At 43.7% G+C, this 20,160-nt stretch overlaps 1 protein-coding gene across 3 annotated transcripts; it reads right to left on the reverse strand.

Annotated features, from left to right (window-relative positions):
• Window positions 1–534: 534 nt before the first annotated feature.
• On the reverse strand, window positions 535–18,837 carry SNRNP48 (small nuclear ribonucleoprotein U11/U12 subunit 48). Of its 3 annotated transcripts, none has more exons than XM_019986108.2 (10): window positions 18,630–18,837; window positions 15,322–15,435; window positions 15,004–15,064; window positions 14,114–14,188; window positions 9,418–9,606; window positions 8,862–8,983; window positions 7,212–7,300; window positions 6,744–6,908; window positions 2,779–2,848; window positions 535–2,476 (listed from the first exon to the last, which is right to left on the reverse strand). In XM_019986108.2, exons 1-9 carry the CDS (start codon window positions 18,786–18,788, stop codon window positions 2,800–2,802), a joined length of 1,023 nt encoding a protein of 340 aa, XP_019841667.1. In that variant the 5' UTR covers window positions 18,789–18,837; the 3' UTR covers window positions 535–2,476; window positions 2,779–2,799. The 3 variants fall into 3 exon arrangements, with proteins under 3 accessions (XP_019841667.1, XP_019841666.1, XP_019841665.1); XM_019986107.2 differs by having other exon boundaries at window positions 535–2,486; XM_019986106.2 differs by having other exon boundaries at window positions 997–2,848; window positions 18,630–18,836.
• Window positions 18,838–20,160: the final 1,323 nt, after the last annotated feature.

Below are 20,160 nucleotides of genomic sequence, written 5' to 3' on the forward strand. Positions count from 1 at the left end.
CCACGGGCTGCAGAGTCAGACACGACTGAGCCCATGGCACTATTAAGCTACCTATGGTTTAATGGATCGGATGACCACCCTCAGCTTCAGTGTCTCTTCATTTGAGTCTTTAATTTTGCTCAGCAAGATGCATCATTTTCAGCATGCAGGTCTTACACGTTTTATTAAATTTCTTCATAATCTCCCTGGTTGTCCAGTGGTTAAGACACTATGCTTCCAACTGCAGGGAGTGTGCATTTCAAAGAATTTACCCATTTCATCTAAATTGTTGAATTTACTGGTATATTGTTCATATTTCCTTTTCATCATTTTAAAAGTCTGTAGAATCTATAGCAACATCTCCACATTCATTCTTGTTATCAGTAACTTGTCTTCCCCCCACCCCCTCCTGGCTAGATCCTTCAGCCTAGAGGCTTATCAAGTTTATTCATCTTTCTGAAAAACCAGCTTTTATTTCTTTCTGTATTGCTTTTCAGTTTTCTATTTCATTAATTTATGCTCCTGTTATCTTCCTTCTGCTTCATTTGGCCTTGATTCAATTTTCTTCTATTTAAGTTTATTCAAGAAGAAATAGATACTTGAAATAGATTCATTTCGTTAAATTCATAGATAAAACTTTCCCACAAAGAAAACTCTAGTTCCAAATGGCTTCACTTATAAATTCTACTGAACACTGAAGAAGGAATGATACCAATTTTTCACAGCCCCAGATAAGAGAGAAAGAAGTTTCCCAGCCATCATTATCTTAATACTAAAACCAAAGACAAGTAGACTATACAGATACACCTCATGAACAGTCACCTGAACAAAAACTTGGCAGTTTCTTGCACACAAGTGAATCTAGCGATCCATTAAAGCACGCACACCATCCTATTTTTCCCGTCCCACCTCCCCCACTCCTTCCCCCTCTCACACTAAAAGCCCAAGTACATCTTTCAGTTTTACTCTTTAGTAAACTGTCTTCCAGTTAGTAAAGTCACTGAAATCATAACAAACAACATTATAAACTGTTATATTACATGAAACTTGATCAAATGGATCTGACCTACAAAAGTAGAAATTTCATACAGCTCAAAATTATGTCAACTCCAAAGTCTTTGAAGACTTTTAAATGTGAATTTTGCACTTGGAAATTACATACAATGGCACTAACAGGGCTTCATACTGCTAAGGTGATTCCCTCCTTATAAATCAGTGCTTCTTCCATACATTGGCCCAGCAGCCAATCGGATCTAGATACAGTCGACCTTCCTGGCGTTGTCCATTACAGACTCAAATGATCAAGGTTTTATTTCTATGTGGAATTCACTGGGGAATCTTTAACTTGGGTTCCCCGGATTCAAGACACCGCTCTTCACGTACAAGGTTTAACATTTCAGGTCAAACTTTCACCTGAACGATCCAGCGTACAGTACAATACGAGGAGGACAGGCTGCAGCTGCTGCTAAGTCGCTTCAGTCATGTGACACAGCTCAGACCAACCTGTACAGAGGCGGCCAGAAGTGTGCAGGAGCGTTCCGTTTACATGGATCCTGGGAAAGACGTTTCTCATCAACAGCAACAAAAACCAGAGCCGAGTCTGTCTAGGGCTGCTGGTGGAGAAACTGGGAAAAGGGCTCTGAGGGAACCTGAGGGAGACAGAAACGTTCTCTATTTTGACTGAGATGAAGGTTACATGGAGGAGGGGCATAAGTCTATCAAAACTTAATGAAATGTACACTTAAAGTGAATGAATTTCATTATATGTAAACAGTTCCTTAATAAAGCTGATTTACAAAAAAAAAAGGAGTTATTTTTAATTAACAAGTGAAACACAAATACTACATTATTAAAAAATTAACATGAATAATTAAAATTGTGGATAAAGCTAAACTTCCCTCTGACCACCTTCCAATCCTGGTTCCCATCCTTTCTCCCATCTATACCTCCTCCCCCAAGTAACCACTGTCGAGTTTGAAAGTTCTTCTGAACCTTTAAAAATATATTTACATACATATAGGGTGGCCAGATGGTAAAAATATCTGCCTGCCAATGCAGGAGATCTGGGTTCAATCCCTTGGCCGAGAAGTTCCCCTGGAGAAGGGAACGGCAACCCACTCCAGTATTCTTGCCTGGAGAATCCCCATGGACAGAGGAGTCTGGTGGGCTTCAAACCACAGGGTCACAAAAGAGTCAGACACAAATGAGTGACTAATATACATATAAGAAGTCACAGAAACGTGCACTGCTGTTCTTTACACAGATGGAACTTGGATGTGTTTCTGAAACTTGCTTTTCTTCATTTAGCATCATGTCTCTTAGATCTATTCATGATAATACAGTTTATCTCTTCAAGTCTGATATGCTGCTCTATCACAAGTCTGCCCTTCCTCTTCTGATGCGTATTTGGGTTCTCTTCTCTGCTACAGTTCACCAGTCGTTACCCCCGAGGGGGCCACAGGTGGTGCTCCAGGGCTTGTTTGGCCTTATCTGTAAGCTTTAATTTTCTACAGTAAGAATGCATTTATTTATTAGTTACACAGCTTAAACACACACTTTAAAGAATATTTTGATACATAAATTATACAAAAAAAAAAAAGACAATGAAACACAATCAGCAACAAAAGGCGATCAACTAGGAAAACGAAGCCCTAGAGCATCATCATGTACTCATGCTGTGAGAGGTGTTTATTGAAAAATAATGATATGAGCACTGAACGGCCGACAAGCACATGCTCCTACTGAAAGCAATGATGCCAGACACCAGCGTGCTGGTCACCGGGGCCCAGGCCTAATTACCGTGTGCACAGACACTCCGCTTTACATTTTTTGCTTTCTTCTTTTGTGACTGTGATGTCTTTCCCCATCCCTGAAACGAAAGAGGTGAAAAAACATGACCAAAGCTTTAAAATAATAATTCACAGCAATGTATTTACATCAGATATAAACCAGAGCAAGTTAAAACATGCATTTAAAACAGAACAGTTTTTGGGTTTTTTTTTTAAAGAGTAAAGCAAAAAAAGTATCACTAAAAATACAGGACAAAACTGAGATGAGGATACAGGAAATGGATTTTTTTAAAGCTGTGCTTTAAAATATATGTACAAGGTGGATGACCTTAGAGTTCACTTCAAACAGGACTCTGGAGTCACAGGAGGAACTCAGAGCTCTGAGCTCCGTATCCCGGCTCCCAGCTCAGCTCCCTGCAGGTCATCCCACCTCAGGGTGGGTCTCAAAGAGTACTTCCTGCTGACACTCAACTTATCCTCACTAAAGGAAATCATCCATATTTAGGTTTTGAGACTATTGGCTTTACAAATAGCTGTGAAAAGAAGAGAAGCGAAAAGCAAAGGAGAAAAGGAAAGATATAAACATCTGAATGCAGAGTTCCAAAGAATAGCAAGAGGAGATAAGAAAGCCTTCTTCAGCGATCAATGCAAAGAAACAGAGGAAAACAACAGAATGGGAAAGACCAGGGTCTTCAAGAAAATCAGAGATACCAAAGGAACATTTCATGCAAAGATGAGCTCAATAAAGGACAGAAATGGTATGGACCTAACACAAGCAGAAGATATTAAGAAGAGATGGCAAGAATACACAGAACTATATAAAAAAGATCTTCACGACCCAGATAATCACGATGGTGTGATCACTGACCTAGAGCCAGACATCCTGGAATGTGAAGTCAAGTGGGCCTTAGAAAGCATCACTACGAACAAAGCTAGTGGAGGTGATGGAATTCCAGTTGAGCTATTTCAAATCCTGAAAGATGATGCTGTGAAAGTGCTGCACTCAATATGCCAGCAAATTTGGAAAACTCAGCAGTGGCCACAGGACTGGAAAAGGTCAGTTTTCATTCAATCCCAAAGAAAGGCAATGCCGAGGAATGCTCAAAGTACCACACAATTGCACTCATCTCACGCGCTAGTAAAGTAATGCTCAAAATTCTCCAAGCCAGGCTTCAGCAATATGTGAACCGTGAACTTCCTGATGTTCAAGCTGGTTTTAGAAAAGGCAGAGGAACCAGAGATCAAATTGCCAACATCCGCTGGATCATGGAAAAAGCAAGAGAGTTCCAGAAAAACATCTATTTCTGCTTTATTGACTATGCCAAAGCCTTTGACTGTGTGGATCACAAGAAACTGTGGAAAATTCTGAAAGAGATGGGAATACCAGACCACCTGACCTGCCTCTTGAGAAATCTGTATGCAGGTCAGGAAGCAACAGTTAGAACTGGACATGGAACAACAGACTGGTTCCAAATAGGAAAAGGAGTTCGTCAAGGTTGTATATTGTCACCCTGTTTATTTAACTTATATGCAGAGTACATCATGGGAAACGCCGGACTGGAAGAAGCACAAGCTGGAATCAAGATTGCCGGGAGAAAGATCAATAACCTCAGATATGCAGATGATACCACCCTCATGGCAGAAAGTGAAGAGGAACTCAAAAGCCTCTTGATGAAAGTGAAAGTGGAGAGTGAAAAAGTTGGCTTAAAGCTCAACATTCAGAAAACAAAGATCATGGCATCCGGTCCCATCACTTCATGGGAAATAGATGGGGAAACAGTGCCAACAGTGGCAGACTTTATTTTTCTGGGCTCCAAAATCACTGCAGATGGTGACTGCAGCCATGAAATTAAAAGATGCTTACTCCTTGGAAGGAAAGTTATGACCAACCTAGATAGCATATTCAAAAGCAGAGACATTACTTTGCCAACAGAGGTCTGTCTAGTCAAGGCTACAGTTTTTCCTGTGGTCATGTATGGATGTGAGAGTTGGACTGTGAAGAAGGCTGAGCACTGAAGAATTGATGTTTTTGAACTGTGGTGTCGGAGAAGACTCTTGAGAGTCCCTTGGACTGCAAGGAGATCCAACCAGTCCATTCTGAAGGAGATCAGTCCTGGGATTTCTTTGGAAGGAATGATGCTGAAGCTGAAACTCCAGTACTTTGGCCACCTCATGCGAAGAGTTGACTCATTGGAAAAGACTCTGATGCTGGGAGGGATTGGGGGCAGGAGGAGAAGGGGACGACAGAGGATGAGATGGCTGGATGGCATCACTGACTTGATGGATATGAGTCTGAGTGAACTCCGGATTTGGTGATGGACAGGGAGGCCTGGCGTGCTGCGATTCATGGGGTCACGAAGAGTTGGACACGACTGAGCGACTGATCTGATCTGAACGTGTATCAGTCAACAGGGACTGATTGGACATGTCAAAAATTACTTAAGAGGAGGAAGAACTAAGAAACCAGAAAAAGCACAATTTTCTTTAATTAATCAAGAGTTGATGTGTACGCAATGACCAGATATTATCCTTCAGTAAATGAATCAAAAGGGACTACCAAGAAACTACTTCACATTTTGAACTCATAGCTAGCTTTAAACCTACGAATTGAATGATAACAAGATGAGCAGAATTATTAAACCAATAAGCCTGATTCCTGATCACCACTGATCCTGAAGAGATACCACTTAAGATCTTACTTTTAGACAAGCACTGTGCAAATGACACTAAACAAGACACGGACCTGCCTGCAACGAGCTCAGTCCAGTACGGAGAAAAATAACTTAAGGTCAATGAAACGCAGGTGCTGGGCAGAGTGGCAACAAGATGGGGAAAAAAAGGCTTCGCGGAAATGACGAAGCTGCATCTTAAAGGCTGAGGAGCAGTTTAAAAGAACAAAGAGGCAGCAGAACAGGAGGTGGAAAGGCACGGATGAGGCACGGCGGGGACGAGGAACAGTGCGTGGCCCGGGTTGGCTAGGGCAGATGCTATGGATCAAGGGGTGTGGGCAAAACACAGAGTGGAGGGCCGAGTGCCCTGCTCCCGGAGGCCTCGAGAGCTGCTGTAAACCACGAGCATTCGGCTGCTGAAAGGCCCTGAGAGGTGAAGGCTCACTCCAGCAGCTGGGGAGGGACAGGTCCATACAGCACCAGCATGGAGACAGAACAACCAGGAAAACTCCCAGAGGACAGAGCTCAGGGCGGAGGGGCAGGGAGCGTGAGAGGGGCCCCGTCACGCAGGACCGATGACAGCCAGCCCAGACGGCGAGGAGTGAGGCAGCAGCTAGCAAGCTCTCGAGTTCTGGCTTAGGAGGATGGATGCTGGTCATCGCCAACCAGGACAGACGTGCGGGGGCAGGCGAGCAGAGCGGAAAACAGATGAATCCAGGGGCAGACCTGGCCAAGCTAAGGTCCACGGAGTGATTCGTGTGTCCACTAAGTGGCTGGGACACACGAACAGGCCTCCGCCAACCTGCATTATCTCAGTATCACTTTATATCTCCCCACTGATCAAACCTCTATCAGGAATCCCAACAAGGGCCGAGCTGAGTGCCATAAAGCCTGGGCCTTCCTCTGACTCAGTAACGCCCTTTATCTGAGGGATTAGCAAGAGAAGGAAAGAACGATGACAGGAAAACAGGAAGGGAGGGGCAGATACTGAGGGACGGAAGGAAGACCCAGGCAAACACCTCTGCAACGCGGCCACCCTTCTGCCCAGACATTCCTTTCCTGTGTCTTGCTGAGAAGCAGTTAATGACATAGGGAAACCAGGTCCGAGCAGGCGGACCGAGCCACGCCCGCAGAGCTGTGGACAGCCGCCCTGCAACGGGACACACGTGAAGGACCCTCACAGGCTGTTTGCTCCCGGACCTCGCGGTGCTCACACTCCATTTTCTCGACATGGCCTGTGACGGAAGGACTGTCCATGTGTCAGAAGCAAACAGCTCGGCAACAAACAACGCCCCACCGGACTTACCTCTCCTTCCTTCTCCGGGAGTCCCAGCCTCTGTCCTTGTCCTTATTTCTTTTCCGCCTGTGTGGGCTCCGACTTCGGTCCCGTCTATGCCGTGAACACTCGCCGTCCAGATGGCTCCCCCCAGAATGCCTCGAGTCCACTGAGGCCGACCGTCTTTCTTCGCTCCTGAGACAGAAAGAACGGTCAACTAGTTTCAACCACTGATCTCCACGACAGACCAGCCTCGAGCCCAACATTCTATAGCAGAGACCAAGTAAATATGCATAATCTTGCACTCCAGTAAGAGGACAGGCAAAGAAACACAGCTCTGCATGGTATGTTTTACGACTGTGGAAACAGGAAGAGGAAGAAGCCTCTGGATGAATCACAGTGTGCTGTGACTGGTCTTGGAGGTGCTCGGACCCAGCTGGACAGTGACAGTCAACAGACTCGACAGAGGACCGCTTCCACCGAGACACGACGACATACTTGTCCGCCCCATCTGCCTCCTTCTCCTGCTCCTCCTGCCAGTGGCTGCTCAGCTCCTCCATATGCACGTTGATCACGTCCCGGATCACCTGCGGGCGGGGGGGAACCAACTGCCAGGTAAGAAAGCTGCTTGAGAAACGAGCAGACGGTACTGCTCGCGATCAGTTAAACATTTCCAGAGAGCTACGATACGGCGGACTGTGGGAGGTGTGGAGTCTAAGAAACACAAACAGGCAACACACTGAGGATTCAGGGGCACACGATCATGACACGTGTTAACTCAGCCTGAAGAGTTTAGAAATCACGCGCAGAAAGACAGAGTGCACACGCAGGAAGGGGGCACGAGTCAACCCTGGGTGATCTGGGAGAAGGACACACACGAGTGAGTCCTGTGTCCTGTCTGCAGTAGCGCAACTCATCTGTACGTTGGAGACCACTGAGATACGATAAACCACTAAAAGGGTGGGAAACATGGGCGTTTTTACAGATGAAAGACATCCGGGATCTGCTCCCAGACCACCGACTGCTGGGGCAGGAGGAGAGAGGGAGTGAGTGGGTGTAAAATAAACAGAGATCATATGCAGATAACGGGCTTCCTTGGTGGCTCAGTGGTAAAGAATCCACCTACCAGTGCAGGAGATGGGGTTCACTCCTTGGGTCGGGAAGATACCCTGGAGGAGGAATCCAGTATCCTTGCCTGGGAAACCCCATGGACAGAGGAGCCTGGTGGGGCACAGGTCATGGGGTCGAAGAGTCAGGGACACAACTTAGCAATTAAATCACGGATTAATGCACTTAACGGAGAAGGCAATGGCACCCCACTCCAGTACTCTTGCCTGGAAAATCCCATGGATGGAGGAGCCTGGTAGGCTGCAGTCCATGGGGTTGCGAAGAGTTGGATACAACTGAGCAACTTCACTTTCACTTTTCACTTTCATGCACTGGAGAAAGAAATGGCAACCCACTCCAGTGTTCTTGCCTAGAGAATCCCAGGGACGGGGGAGCCTGGTGGCCTGCCATCTATGGAGTCACACAGAGTCGGACACAACTGAAGCGACTTAGCAGCAGTAGCAGCAACACACTTAAATTTTATTATATACATAATACTGTAAGTTACAAATAATTTATACCAAAACACTTCTTAAGCCCAAATGTTTAGTAGAGTACATAAAAGGACTAAGTTTCTGCCAAAAAAAGCTATTTATTAAAAATTCCTTTGTCCATAAGCATTATTTCCATTACATCTCACGATAACCCTGCAAAAATGAAAAAAATCTCAATCTTAAAAAGCTCAAATCATTTGCCCAGGTCAAACAGACAGTAATAAATTACAGAATCAAAACTCAAGCCTGGGTCTGTCTACAGCCAAAATCTATGTTCTCATCATGATGCAGTATCACTTTCTCAAAAGCAGTATTTTTGTAAGACTGTACAACCTCTTTACGTAAGGTCTTTGTACCCTGGAGAGCCTTGGCCTGGTGAAGGCTGGGTCTGAATGTGACGGAGCAAATACAAATCAGACGTGACCACAATGGAGCCTCGTCCTCTCAGAAAACCTCTCGGCAACTGTGGAAACCACGGGACAGGCAATGACTGCGTACGGGAAACCTGTGTGTTCAACAAGGCTGTACACAATCACGCAGAACTTACCTCGGTGTATGACTTCTTGGTTATGTGAACGTTCTTAGCTCTATAGGACTGGCGTCTTCTTTTGTAATCTCTCACTTCTGCCAGGATTTCAAGGTAAGATTTCGGACTTTTTCGACTATTATCTAATAAAAGAACAAAATAAAATTATTACATCATCAGAAACTCTAAATTCTTATGAATTAGAGGGAAGGAACACCATAATCATCTGATATTTTATATTTTAATGTAGCACTTCAAAAATTTTATGTTGTATAAATGGACTATTTTATATCATTCCTTTTCTCTAGCCATTAGTTGAACATAAAGAGTGTTTTAAGTACAGAGATTAAAGTAACAGCCCAGTTCTAAGTAACATTCTTACGGAAGAAAGGTATGCTTGGTGTAACAATCAGAGAACAAAATTTCAAGTACTAAGTAAACACCTTAACATATGTTAATATCAGATGATACAAAACCATCCTATTCCAACTCAAAATGGCCTGACAAATCATCTTAATAACACTTAAAGGACGAAATGACAATTAAGAAATAGAAAACTAAGATATTCATCTCAAACCTTGATTGACTTTGGCAGCCAAGTCTACAAAGAGATCGCTGTCATTTTCGATAATTTGAGAATCTGAGCGTTTTTTCTTTGTTTCCTCGACTACAAAATCGTAGAGGGCAAGACGATCGGCTTGAGTGAGATCACAAACAAACCGTTTGTGATTCAGAGGAACTTCAATAGGCAATGAAGAATACAGCCCTAGAGTAAAAATAAGATCACAAGGATAAATAATACATGAAGCTCTGGATTTACGACCCACGATACTCACCTTTAAACGTGCATGGTAACAATGTGACGTTTAATTAACACAAGCCATTTGTTTTCGTAGCAGTCCCTGAACATGCAGAACAGCCACCTGTGTGCTAATGGCCAACACTGACTCTATCCCGAATGCTGCATCCACAGAAAGGGCGGACGTGGGTGTGGGCTATTCCCCCCGACAGTGTTAGGACAGATCCCATGAAGGCAACAGTAATAACCATAAGACAATTTGCCCATTGGAAAAAAAAAAAAAAAAACTTTTAAAAGGTTCCCCATACTGTAAAAGTAGATATGAATTTTCTCTATATACGCCTTTCCGCACAAAAGGTGAAGGAAAATGATTTTAATAGGAAATACACATTACAGCCCCCTTGAAAATAAAATATAGAAATACAAAAAATGTGTTAAAAACATATTTATGAGACACCAAGCGATATGGTTCAGTCAAAATATATCCCATTCGGGCAATGACTTAGAGCTACGGACCAAGGGGCGGAAATCCCAAACTTCCTCAGATCAGAGAAAGACACACTGAGACTAAAACGTCTTTTAATTTTCAGAAGCAGCAGCAGGTAGGCTTCACCAAACTGAAGAAAGTTGTCAACAGCAAGTGCCCCATCCCCCCAAAATCACAGAACTTTCTATAATCTGCTCATTAATGAAAAAAAGTAAATACAATACCTTGATACGATGTATTAAACATTGAAGAAAAGTTTTGAGATTCAAATTTTCTCAAAGAAATAAAAAATTACTGTAACTGTAAATAAAGCAATTTAAAAAGATTCTTTCTAGACTTCATTATCCATGAATGCAAACAAAGAACACCAGCTACTAAAGGAATCCTTTTAATGTTTGCCAGGTCACCCTAAAGTCATCACTCAGGTTCACAGGGCAATATATAACCAGTAGCTCTTCTCAGATACTTACGAAGTGGCAAAGCAAGAATTCACATGCGAGCCCACCATGAACTAAGGGTGACGGCGCGAGAAGAGGGACGACGTCACAGGCTCTAAGTTACCAGGAGAGCTACACTGAACTGGGGGCGTGCAGTAACAGCGACGGGTAACGATCTTACTAGTAAGAGGTTCTGAATTAGTGGGCAGGAAGGGTTCCCCACTGTCAATCCCTCCTACTCTAATTCTGGCAAACACGAGGAAAAGCCCCTCTATGCAGCCAGACTTTGAACACTTCATTTAGTAATACAAAAGTGAGTTATCTTTGATAAACCTAATTTATATGATTATAGGCTACATATTTTGGAAGAAAAACAAAGATGAAAACAACACTGATGTATTTTAAAACACGTTGCACACAAACCTTTGCCTGTTCTTTGTAAGCAAAGAAGTGTAACTTCCTCCTTAAAGTATTTTGGAGTTTTCTTTATTCATCTTAAAATTTCTGTCTGGTCAAGACTGATACTTAAAGTCTTTGAAATTCAACTAAAATTCCAAGTCAACACTATAATGTTTTGACAGTGATTAAGATAAAGTTTAGAAATTTGAATGATACTTTTAAAAGGATATCATTTGCAAAAAGGATACTGCATATCTTTAAATAAGGAGTACATTCAGGTTCCTAATTCCTCTTTATACTCACCCCAATTACTGAAAAAGAAAAAGTACAGGAAAAGTTAAACAACAAACGGCATTCAAATCATTCAGAACATAGATATTTCTGACAAAAGAAAAAAATAAAGAAGCTCACATTTCCACAAAACGTAAAAAGTTCAGATGAAGTTTCTATAAGATTTGGAGATCTATCTGAATGAGCTGTCGTCATACTAACTGTGACCCTCTATGTACTTTTTTAAGAATAGTTTTTAAAAATTGCCATAAAATAGACACAACATGGAATCTGCCATCTGACCCATTTTGGGTGGAGAGCTCGGCGGCAGTCAGCACACCCTTCCTACTCGCACCCTCAGTTCTGCCCACCGCCAGAACTCTGCCATCACCCCAGACTGAAACTCCACTCTACTTTCTCGGTAACTGGAACTCTCATTCTTCCGTTAGTCCTGGTGGCCATCACATGCCATCTCACATGTGTGAAATACAATATTAAATATCAATAATGTTAACATTAAATAATGATATATTTAACAGTATTAAATATTAACTTGTGTCGAAGATACGGATTCAGAACCTTGTGAAGAATTCATACTAAGTCAATTTCCTAACATGAGACGCAGAAATGAGGCTGTTACAGATAAAATGATCCACTGAAGTCTCACAAGTGGGAGAAAAAGATCAGGGTTAGAACCGTCATCTCCATCTCTTTAGGATGCTTTAGCCCGATAACTCATGTTCAAATCATGGCCACCAGCCACACAGATGTCATGAAATTCAAGTACAGTGACTTGAATTTTTAATATTGAAGGAAAAAGATCATCAAATATAAAATGACTGTTTATTCCAACATAACTACATCTGAAAGTAAATAGGTAGATCTAATGCCTGTTCAAGCTTTGACAAAGATTAACAGGTTGAGAATTCTATACCTTGAGTTTGGGCTTGATATGACCAATGAAATGAAAATATAAGAAACTTAAAATTTAGTACATAACCAACAAAATATTAATTATATGGAAAATGTAAAGCTGCTCATGTTAATCATTCCTTCAAAGTAAACATCAATGAGATATTAAAGAGATTTTTGTCCTGGGGTAAAAAGTTTTAAATGTGTAAGACATAAGTGGGCCACAAAAAATCATCTCTATTGAGAAATTGCAGAGCTGTACATAAAATGAAAAAAAGTTTTAAAAAGAGGATTACAGATGATATAACAAGTTGTCCTTAACAATTAATTAAATATTAAGACAGTACAAAAATCCAAAATCAAAGTTCCTTTTATCTACTGAAAGAACTATTCATTTAAAGTAACTGTTTGCTTTTGTAAAGAACCAAATTCAACGTTCAAATCCACAAAATTCAGAGCTAGGTTTTCAATCCAGCTTATATTAAAGCACAAAAGTGTTAACTCACTTCTGTGTTCCTCTATTTCTTCACCTAATATGGAAGAGAAAATACTTGTCTAACCTATCACAACTATGATGTCAAAGAGAAATGAAATACACAAGAGCGCTTTGGAAAAAAAAAACAAAACGAAAAGAATCTCTTCTAAAATAGCAAAGTACTGAGGAACTTTAGAACAAGCACCCCAAAATTTCTTTCATCACCTCTGCTGGACAGGGTTTATTTCCTTATCTGAAAAAAACAGATGCTGGAGTAGATAAAATAAATTCAGTAAATCTCACTAGCTAAGATCAAATAAAGTTAAAACTAGTAACTTCTCCCAAAACACACAAATAAAATCCTCTACTTTTTAACTGGGTCTTAACTGAATAATGGCCAAAAAAGGCTTAACTGACCACAGCTCAGTATCTCTTTGAGTTAGATGAGAGTCAAACATCCCTCTCAAAGAGTAACACCTGGAACTACATGGATCCTTCAAAACAGCAAACACAGGAAACATGCTTCTGGCTGCTACCAACACACTGAGACTAACAGACTTCCTCCCTCCAAAGCCACAATGCGATCGAGGGAGAAACTGAGCCCAGATACTGGCTTACAACAACAGGGTCATGACCTTAAACATAAACAATGAAGAAAAAGGTTAGGTACTCAGAGAAAGGTACCTTCAGAAAGCTCAAAGACAACTGAGAACCTTTATCAAAGGAACCAGTCAGGGTTTGGCTGGATGTTCTACCTAGAGTCAGAAATCTATTAATTCCATTTACCCATTTACTTCTATGATTTTGAAGGATGAAGTTCTTCCAATTTCCTAAAAGCTGAAACTTAAAATTCTAAGCTTGTCTCTGCTAAAGTGAAGTCCTAGGTAGCATCTCTTACCCCAGCTTCCAAAGCTGGGCACCAGGTACCCACAACCCTCTGAAATTGTACATCTAACACTGTCCGTGCTTCACTACGAGGGGCAGGGACGGGGCTGGGTCTTCCTCAGCCTGAGCCTTTCCTCTCATGTTGCACTTCAACATCCTTACATGTAACATCGGGCTAATTCTCGAGAGGTGCTTCCCAGGTGGCTCGGTGGAAAAAAATCTGCCTACAACGCAGGAGATGGGGATTCAATGCCTGGGTCGGGAAGATCCGCTGGAGAAGCAAATGGAAACCCACTCCAGGATTCTTGCCTGGGAAATCTCATGGACAGAGGAGCCTGGCAGGCCAGAATCCATGCAGTCTCAAAGAACCAGACACGACTAAGCAACTCAACAGTAACAACAATAACAGTGCTCATGAGAGCGGAAATCTCAGGGTGAGACAGTCTACTCAGGGCATTTATTTGACACCAAATACTTAGTCTAATGTCAGATGGAAAGCTTAACCTATTCCACATAAATGTTTTCACGAGATTTCTCTTGAAAATTAGTGATATGCGCTACGGAAGAAAAACAGTCTAACTAATTAGCTCAAACTATGATGCCACTTACTTTGATTATAATAATCACCATCATTTCCAACTGCAGCTCTAGCTTGTTTAATTATCTGGAATTGTGAGTCCTTATCTGTCAAAAAAAAAAAATCCATAAACACAACATGAATCATCAGTGTCCACAATGGAATTAGTAACTAGGTTCCAATAATCCAAGCTCTCTGGGCACACTGAGAAACATTCCAGAATCTTAAAACCCACGTTGCTGCTGTGGTCATCTGAATGCAGAATTCTTTCTGATCCACCAGAATCCAATAAGTAACCAGACTTCGAGCAGTTCAGAAAACACTATTAATATAATCAAGCACGCAGCAGTTGCGGCCGCAAATTTTAGCAACCAGTGTAATATCTAACATTTCGTGAATCCCAGCTAAGTGTCAGGCAGTATGATAACCATATTACATATGTGATATTTAATCCTCCTTACATGTGTTATTAGCATCATTCCTATTTTACAAAGAAATCTAGGCAAAAAAATCGGTTAATTACCTTACTGAAAGCCACACAACTATTAGTGACAGAATTAGTTAAATGAGGCATTCTGATTCCAGAGCCCAAGATTTTAATCTCTGTGTAATCGGTGAACACTCAGAACACGTTTCCATCCTTGGCTCTATCTTCAACGTATGTGTGTGGCCAGGTTTTGTTATAACCAAGAAGGCAGGAGTGTGCCCTATTGTAGGATGCTCTAGAGGATTTCTGGTGTGCATTATAAACCTGGTCTCTAAATCTCAGATTGAGTAAACCAGTGTCACTGTAAGCAATACCTTTCTTAATCAATCATCAGGATACTTACAAAGCCCACTCTTCTGATAATTCACAAATGAATATAAATACCTATACACATACAGCTTCACTAAGACATTTAAAAATTATAATAATACTTACTCAAAGTAATTGAAGGTACGTTCGCATTCTCATAGAAAAAGTCAGAATTATACATTTTATCCTAAATGGTAAAAAAAAAAAAAAAACAAATTTTAATGTCCTTCAGTATCAGATGATTACTTTAATATTTGACATAAACCAACAATAGGTTTAGTATCATTTAAGCATTTCTTGCAATCATTTGCAAAACAAGGCAAATCCCACTGCACCTCACAAATGACTATTATTTTCTCAGAAAACCTCACACTACACCTTCCACACTGTGAGGATTTACTAACGCATGAACCACATGACATACACATGATAAATATACGGTACCTCTTCCTCTTTGGTGTAGCCCAGTCTCCTCAATCTACAAGACATCATGTGCTTTGCTAAAGACGATCTAGGCATGTGGTGATTGGAATCATACGGGCATATCGCAACTTCATCCTATAAAGATCAAACAGAAGCAAAGGAAAAGGTACATCATTTTTCAAGAAATAACCATCCCAGTAAATGTTTTGCATCCTCTTCTGTAAGTCTCTCCACCCCACTTCCCGTGTGAGTGTACGTACACGTTAAAAAACAACCTCCCTGGTTCTCTTTACCCCTTACAGCCTCTGTCCCGCTCCAACCCTTCAAAGCCCACTTCCTGAAAGATGTATGTATGCTCACTGCCTGGACAACCTCACTGACCATCTCCCCCTGAGGAACTCGGAGGTCCTTACCCATAACCCCCGCCCCTGCCCCAGTCCCTGCAGGACACTGTCCTCTCCATCCGAGGTGACAAGAGCCCCTGCCATCTGCTCCCTCTGCCTCCATTCTCCACACCACAGCTAGGGTGCGTCCGAGGCCTGCCACTTAATGACCGTACGAACGTAGTCAAGGTCAGGAGCCTTCCTTTCTCTCAGTTTCTTCATCTGTAAAATGGGTCTAACAGCAGGACTACTCACACAGAGCTACGGTGAAGATTAAATAAATTATACCTGAATTCATACACATAAAGCAATTCAGACAGGGCCTGGTAAATAGCACACATTCAATAAACATAAGCAGTTATAATTTTATTAAATTAAAATTTAGTTGCCTGAGCAACTAACACTTTGGCTTCAAGTACTTTCATGTCTCCCCCTACTGTTCTCATTAAAAAAAAAAAATATATACACATATATATATATACACACACACATATAGATTCTTCAACACAGCTGTACAAGGACCTTTAAGCTCTGGCCCCCACCAGCCACCGTTCCCCTCTTCCCCCACATCCCAAGCTCTCTTAGCTATGCTTAACTTCCAAAGGTTTCCTGTTCTGTGCATAGCCTTATCTCTGGATTTCTACCCATGCTGTTGACGCTTTCTCTGTGCTGCACCTAGCTAATTTAGCTCCTTTCATCTGTCAGTTTAGAATTCACCTTACAAAGGAAGCTGTGGCCGTCCACCCCAGAGCCTACAATAACCCGCGTGCCCTCCAGCCATCCTGACTCACCCTTCACAGACTTTTTCACACTGTAGCACACAGCGGCTACTCTCTGTATCCCCCTCACCACCAGCAGTCACTGGAGGGTAGAAACTGACTGCTGTGCACTCAGTTACAGGATGAAAGCACTCCAGCAGAGAAGTGAAGATTCACCGCCTTTCTGTACTGCACTGGTCTAGGAATTAGCAATGCCGCTTACCAGGATCTTTATGCCAGTCACTCTCCTGAATATCAGGTGTTGGTTTTGCAAACATGAGATGCACACCCACAACTGATTATCAGAATTTCATTTTATTTTTTAACTCCTGGCCACACCCCACAGCATGTGAAACCTTAGTCCCCTCACTAGAGACTGAACCCACGCCCCTGCACTGGAAGGCAGCCTTAACCACCGGCCCACTGCAGAACTCCCAAGAATTTCGGAATTTTAGAGTGGAGTTGTAGAGAGGCAGCGAAGCAACGAGGCACACAAGACTCTCAGGGGTAGAATGCCTGGGTTCCCATCCTGACTACCACTTAACAGCAACGAGTCCTGGGACAAATGCTCACCTCTCTCGGTTCGTTTTCTCATCTGTAAAAGGTGGCTGAGGGGACCTACCTCATAGGGTCATTGTGAGTACTAAAGGAGGTAATGTACAGTAAGTGACATAAACAAAGAGCTATTTAACTGTTAATAAAAGAAATCTAAATTTACTACATTGCTGGGAGCACAGTGATGTGGAAAGGCCTGGGAGGCTACACTCAACAGAATTCACAGCCTCAATTATACCTCCAAACAATGAAAGGGTTTTTTAAAAAATCATAAACCCGTAAAGCATAGTAGGCCTCATGAAGGCCTCATGAAGTATGATGCCACATGAGCACTTCCTTTCATCTCATTAAAAACAACAACAACTGAGGACTTGCCTGGTGGTCCCCGTGGCTAGGACTCTGTGCTCCCAATCTTCCCTGGTCGTCCCCGTGGCTAAGACTCTGCTCCCAATTCAGGGGGCCCGGGTTCGATCCCTGGCTTGGGAACTAGATCCCACATGCTGCAACTAAAAGCTTGCGTGCCTCCAACTGAGGCCTGCCGCAGCCAAAGTAAATAATATGCATATTTTTAAAGATCACGATTGCTGACCCTAACACACTTGCCTATGTCTCTTCCCAAAGCAATCCTAACGTCCGGGAGAGCTGCTGGTACCGAATCCTTCAATAGTCCTAGAATGCTGTCACCCCTGTCAGAGGTGCACCATCTCGTGGCAGAGGAAGGCGACCCGCAACTCCCCACTTCTCCAGACACAGAACCTGATTCAGTTCAGTCCAGTCACTCAGTCGTGTTCAATGCTTTGCCACCCCACGGACTGCAGCACACCAGGCCTTCCTGTCCATCACCCTCCCAGAGTTTACTCAAACTCATGTACACTGAGTCGGTGATGCCATCTAACCATCTCATCCTCTGTCATCCCCTTCTCCTGCCTTCAATCTTTCCCAGCATCAGGGTCTTTTCAAATGAGTCAGTTCTTAGCATCAGGAGACCAAAGTATTGGAGCTTCAGCTTCAACACCAGTCCTTCCAATGAATTTTTAGGACTGATCTCCTTTAGGATGGACTTGTTGGATCTCCTTGCAGTCCAAGGGACTCTCAAGAGTCTTCTCCAACACCACAGTTCAAAAGCATCAATTCTTCGGCACTCAGCTTTCTTTATTGTCCAACTCTCACATCCATAGATGACTACTGGAAAAACCATACTTTTGACTAGATGGACCTTTGTTGGCAAAGTAACTTCTCTGCTTTTTAACATGCTGTCCAGGTTGGTCATAGCTTTTCTTCCAAGGAGCAAACGTCTTTTAATTTCATGGCTGCAGTCACTGTCTGCAGTGATTTTGGAGACCCCCAAAATAATGTCTGTCACTGTTTCTACTGTTTCCCATCAACTCCCCAGTTCTCCCGACCCCGAATCTGGTGCCAAGGCGGAATCCACGCGCGGAGGACACGGCAAGCCGCCAAGCAGCACCCCAGGCCTGCCCGCTTATCTCACTGCAGGCCCGCCGCGATTCCTCGGCTTCCCCGGGAGCGGTGCGAGCGACCGGGAGGCTACAGCCCCCGAGTCCCGCGCGCTCCCCCTCTTGGCCCTGCAGACGCCGCGCCCTGCCCGCCGCCGACGGCCCCGCGGTCCTCTCACCTCGGCCGCCGCCGCCTCCTCCCCGGGCTCCAGCCGGTCCAGGCTCCAGCCCAGCGACGCCGTCACCTCCTCCAGCGTCCGCCGGCAGCTCTCCACGAACTCGCTCAGCTCCTCCCGCAGCCGCCGTCGCTCTTCCACCGGGGGAAGCTCGGCCTCCATGGCCTCCACCGCCAGTGCCGGCTCCCGGAAGAAGCTGAGAGACTGCGGGCGGCGCGTACGCACGCACGGGCTTCTGGGGCAGGGGCGGGGCCACTCTGCCACGTGACTGGAACCGCCAATAGGGAAACGGCCCGGGAAGTGGGGCGTTTGAGAGGTCTCTTCCGGTTTTTTCCTGAAGTGGCTGTTTTCACCCGCTTTCTGGATGTATTGGGCTTCCTTGGGGGCTCAGACGGTAAAGAATCCGCCTGCAGTGCGGGAGACCCAGGTTCGATCCCTGGGTCAGGAAGATCCCCTGGAGGAGGGCATGGTTGCCCTCTCCATATTCTTGCCTGGAGAATCCCATGGACAGAGGAGCCTGGCAGACTACAGTCCATGGGGTGGCAAAGAGTCTGACAGGACTGAGTGACTTTCACTCACTCTGTATGCATTTACCCTTGGCCTTCTCCCAAAGGTGTTATCCAATCAACAATCCCACGTCCCCGCCATTAAAAAAAAAAAAGGCTTATAGCAACAGGAAAGTTTAAAGAATTGTACAATGAGCATTCACGTAGCCATCCTCCGCTTATTAATTGCTAATACTTGGCCTATCTCCCACTCTCTCCATACACACGGTCCCACACACTGATTCCCTGGTGGCTCAGGTGGTAAAGCGTCTGCCTGCAATGCGTGAGACCCAGGTTTCATCCCTGGGTCGGGAAGATACCCTGGAGAAGGAAATGGCACCCCACTCCAGTACTCTTGCCTGGAAAATTTCATGGATGGAAGAGCCTGGTAGGCTATAGTCCATGGAGTCGCAAAGAGTTGGACACGACTGAGCAACTTCACTTACGCATCTCCTAAGAACAACTGAGGGAAATTTCCTAGCGGTCCAGTGATTACTAAGACTCTGGTGCTTCCACTGCAGAGGGTGGGGGTTCCATCTTTGGTTGGGGAATTAAGACCCCCCCTGTATGCCAGCATGGTCAACAAAAGAGTCTGAAATGCAGTACTTGGATGCAATCTCAAAAACGAGAGAATGATCTCTGTTTCTTTCCAAGGCAAACCATTCAATATCACGGTAATCCAAGCCTATGCCCCAACCAATAATGCTGAAGAAGCTGAAGTTGAATGGCTCTATGAAGACCTACAAGACCTTTTAGACCTAACACCCAAAAAAGATGTCCTTTTCATTATAGGGGACTGGAATGCAAAAGTAGGAAGTCAAGAAACACCTGGAGTAACAGGCAAATTTGGCCCTGGAGTACGGAATAAAGCAGGGCAAAGGCTAATAGAGTTTTGCCAAGAGAACGCACTGGTCATAGCAAACACCCTCTTCCAACTACACAAGAGAAGACTCTACACATGGACATCACCCCAGATGGTCAACACCAAA

The sequence above is a fragment of the Bos indicus genome, chromosome 23 (assembly GCF_029378745.1).
Source record: "Bos indicus isolate NIAB-ARS_2022 breed Sahiwal x Tharparkar chromosome 23, NIAB-ARS_B.indTharparkar_mat_pri_1.0, whole genome shotgun sequence".
Lineage (NCBI taxonomy): Eukaryota > Metazoa > Chordata > Mammalia > Artiodactyla > Bovidae > Bos > Bos indicus.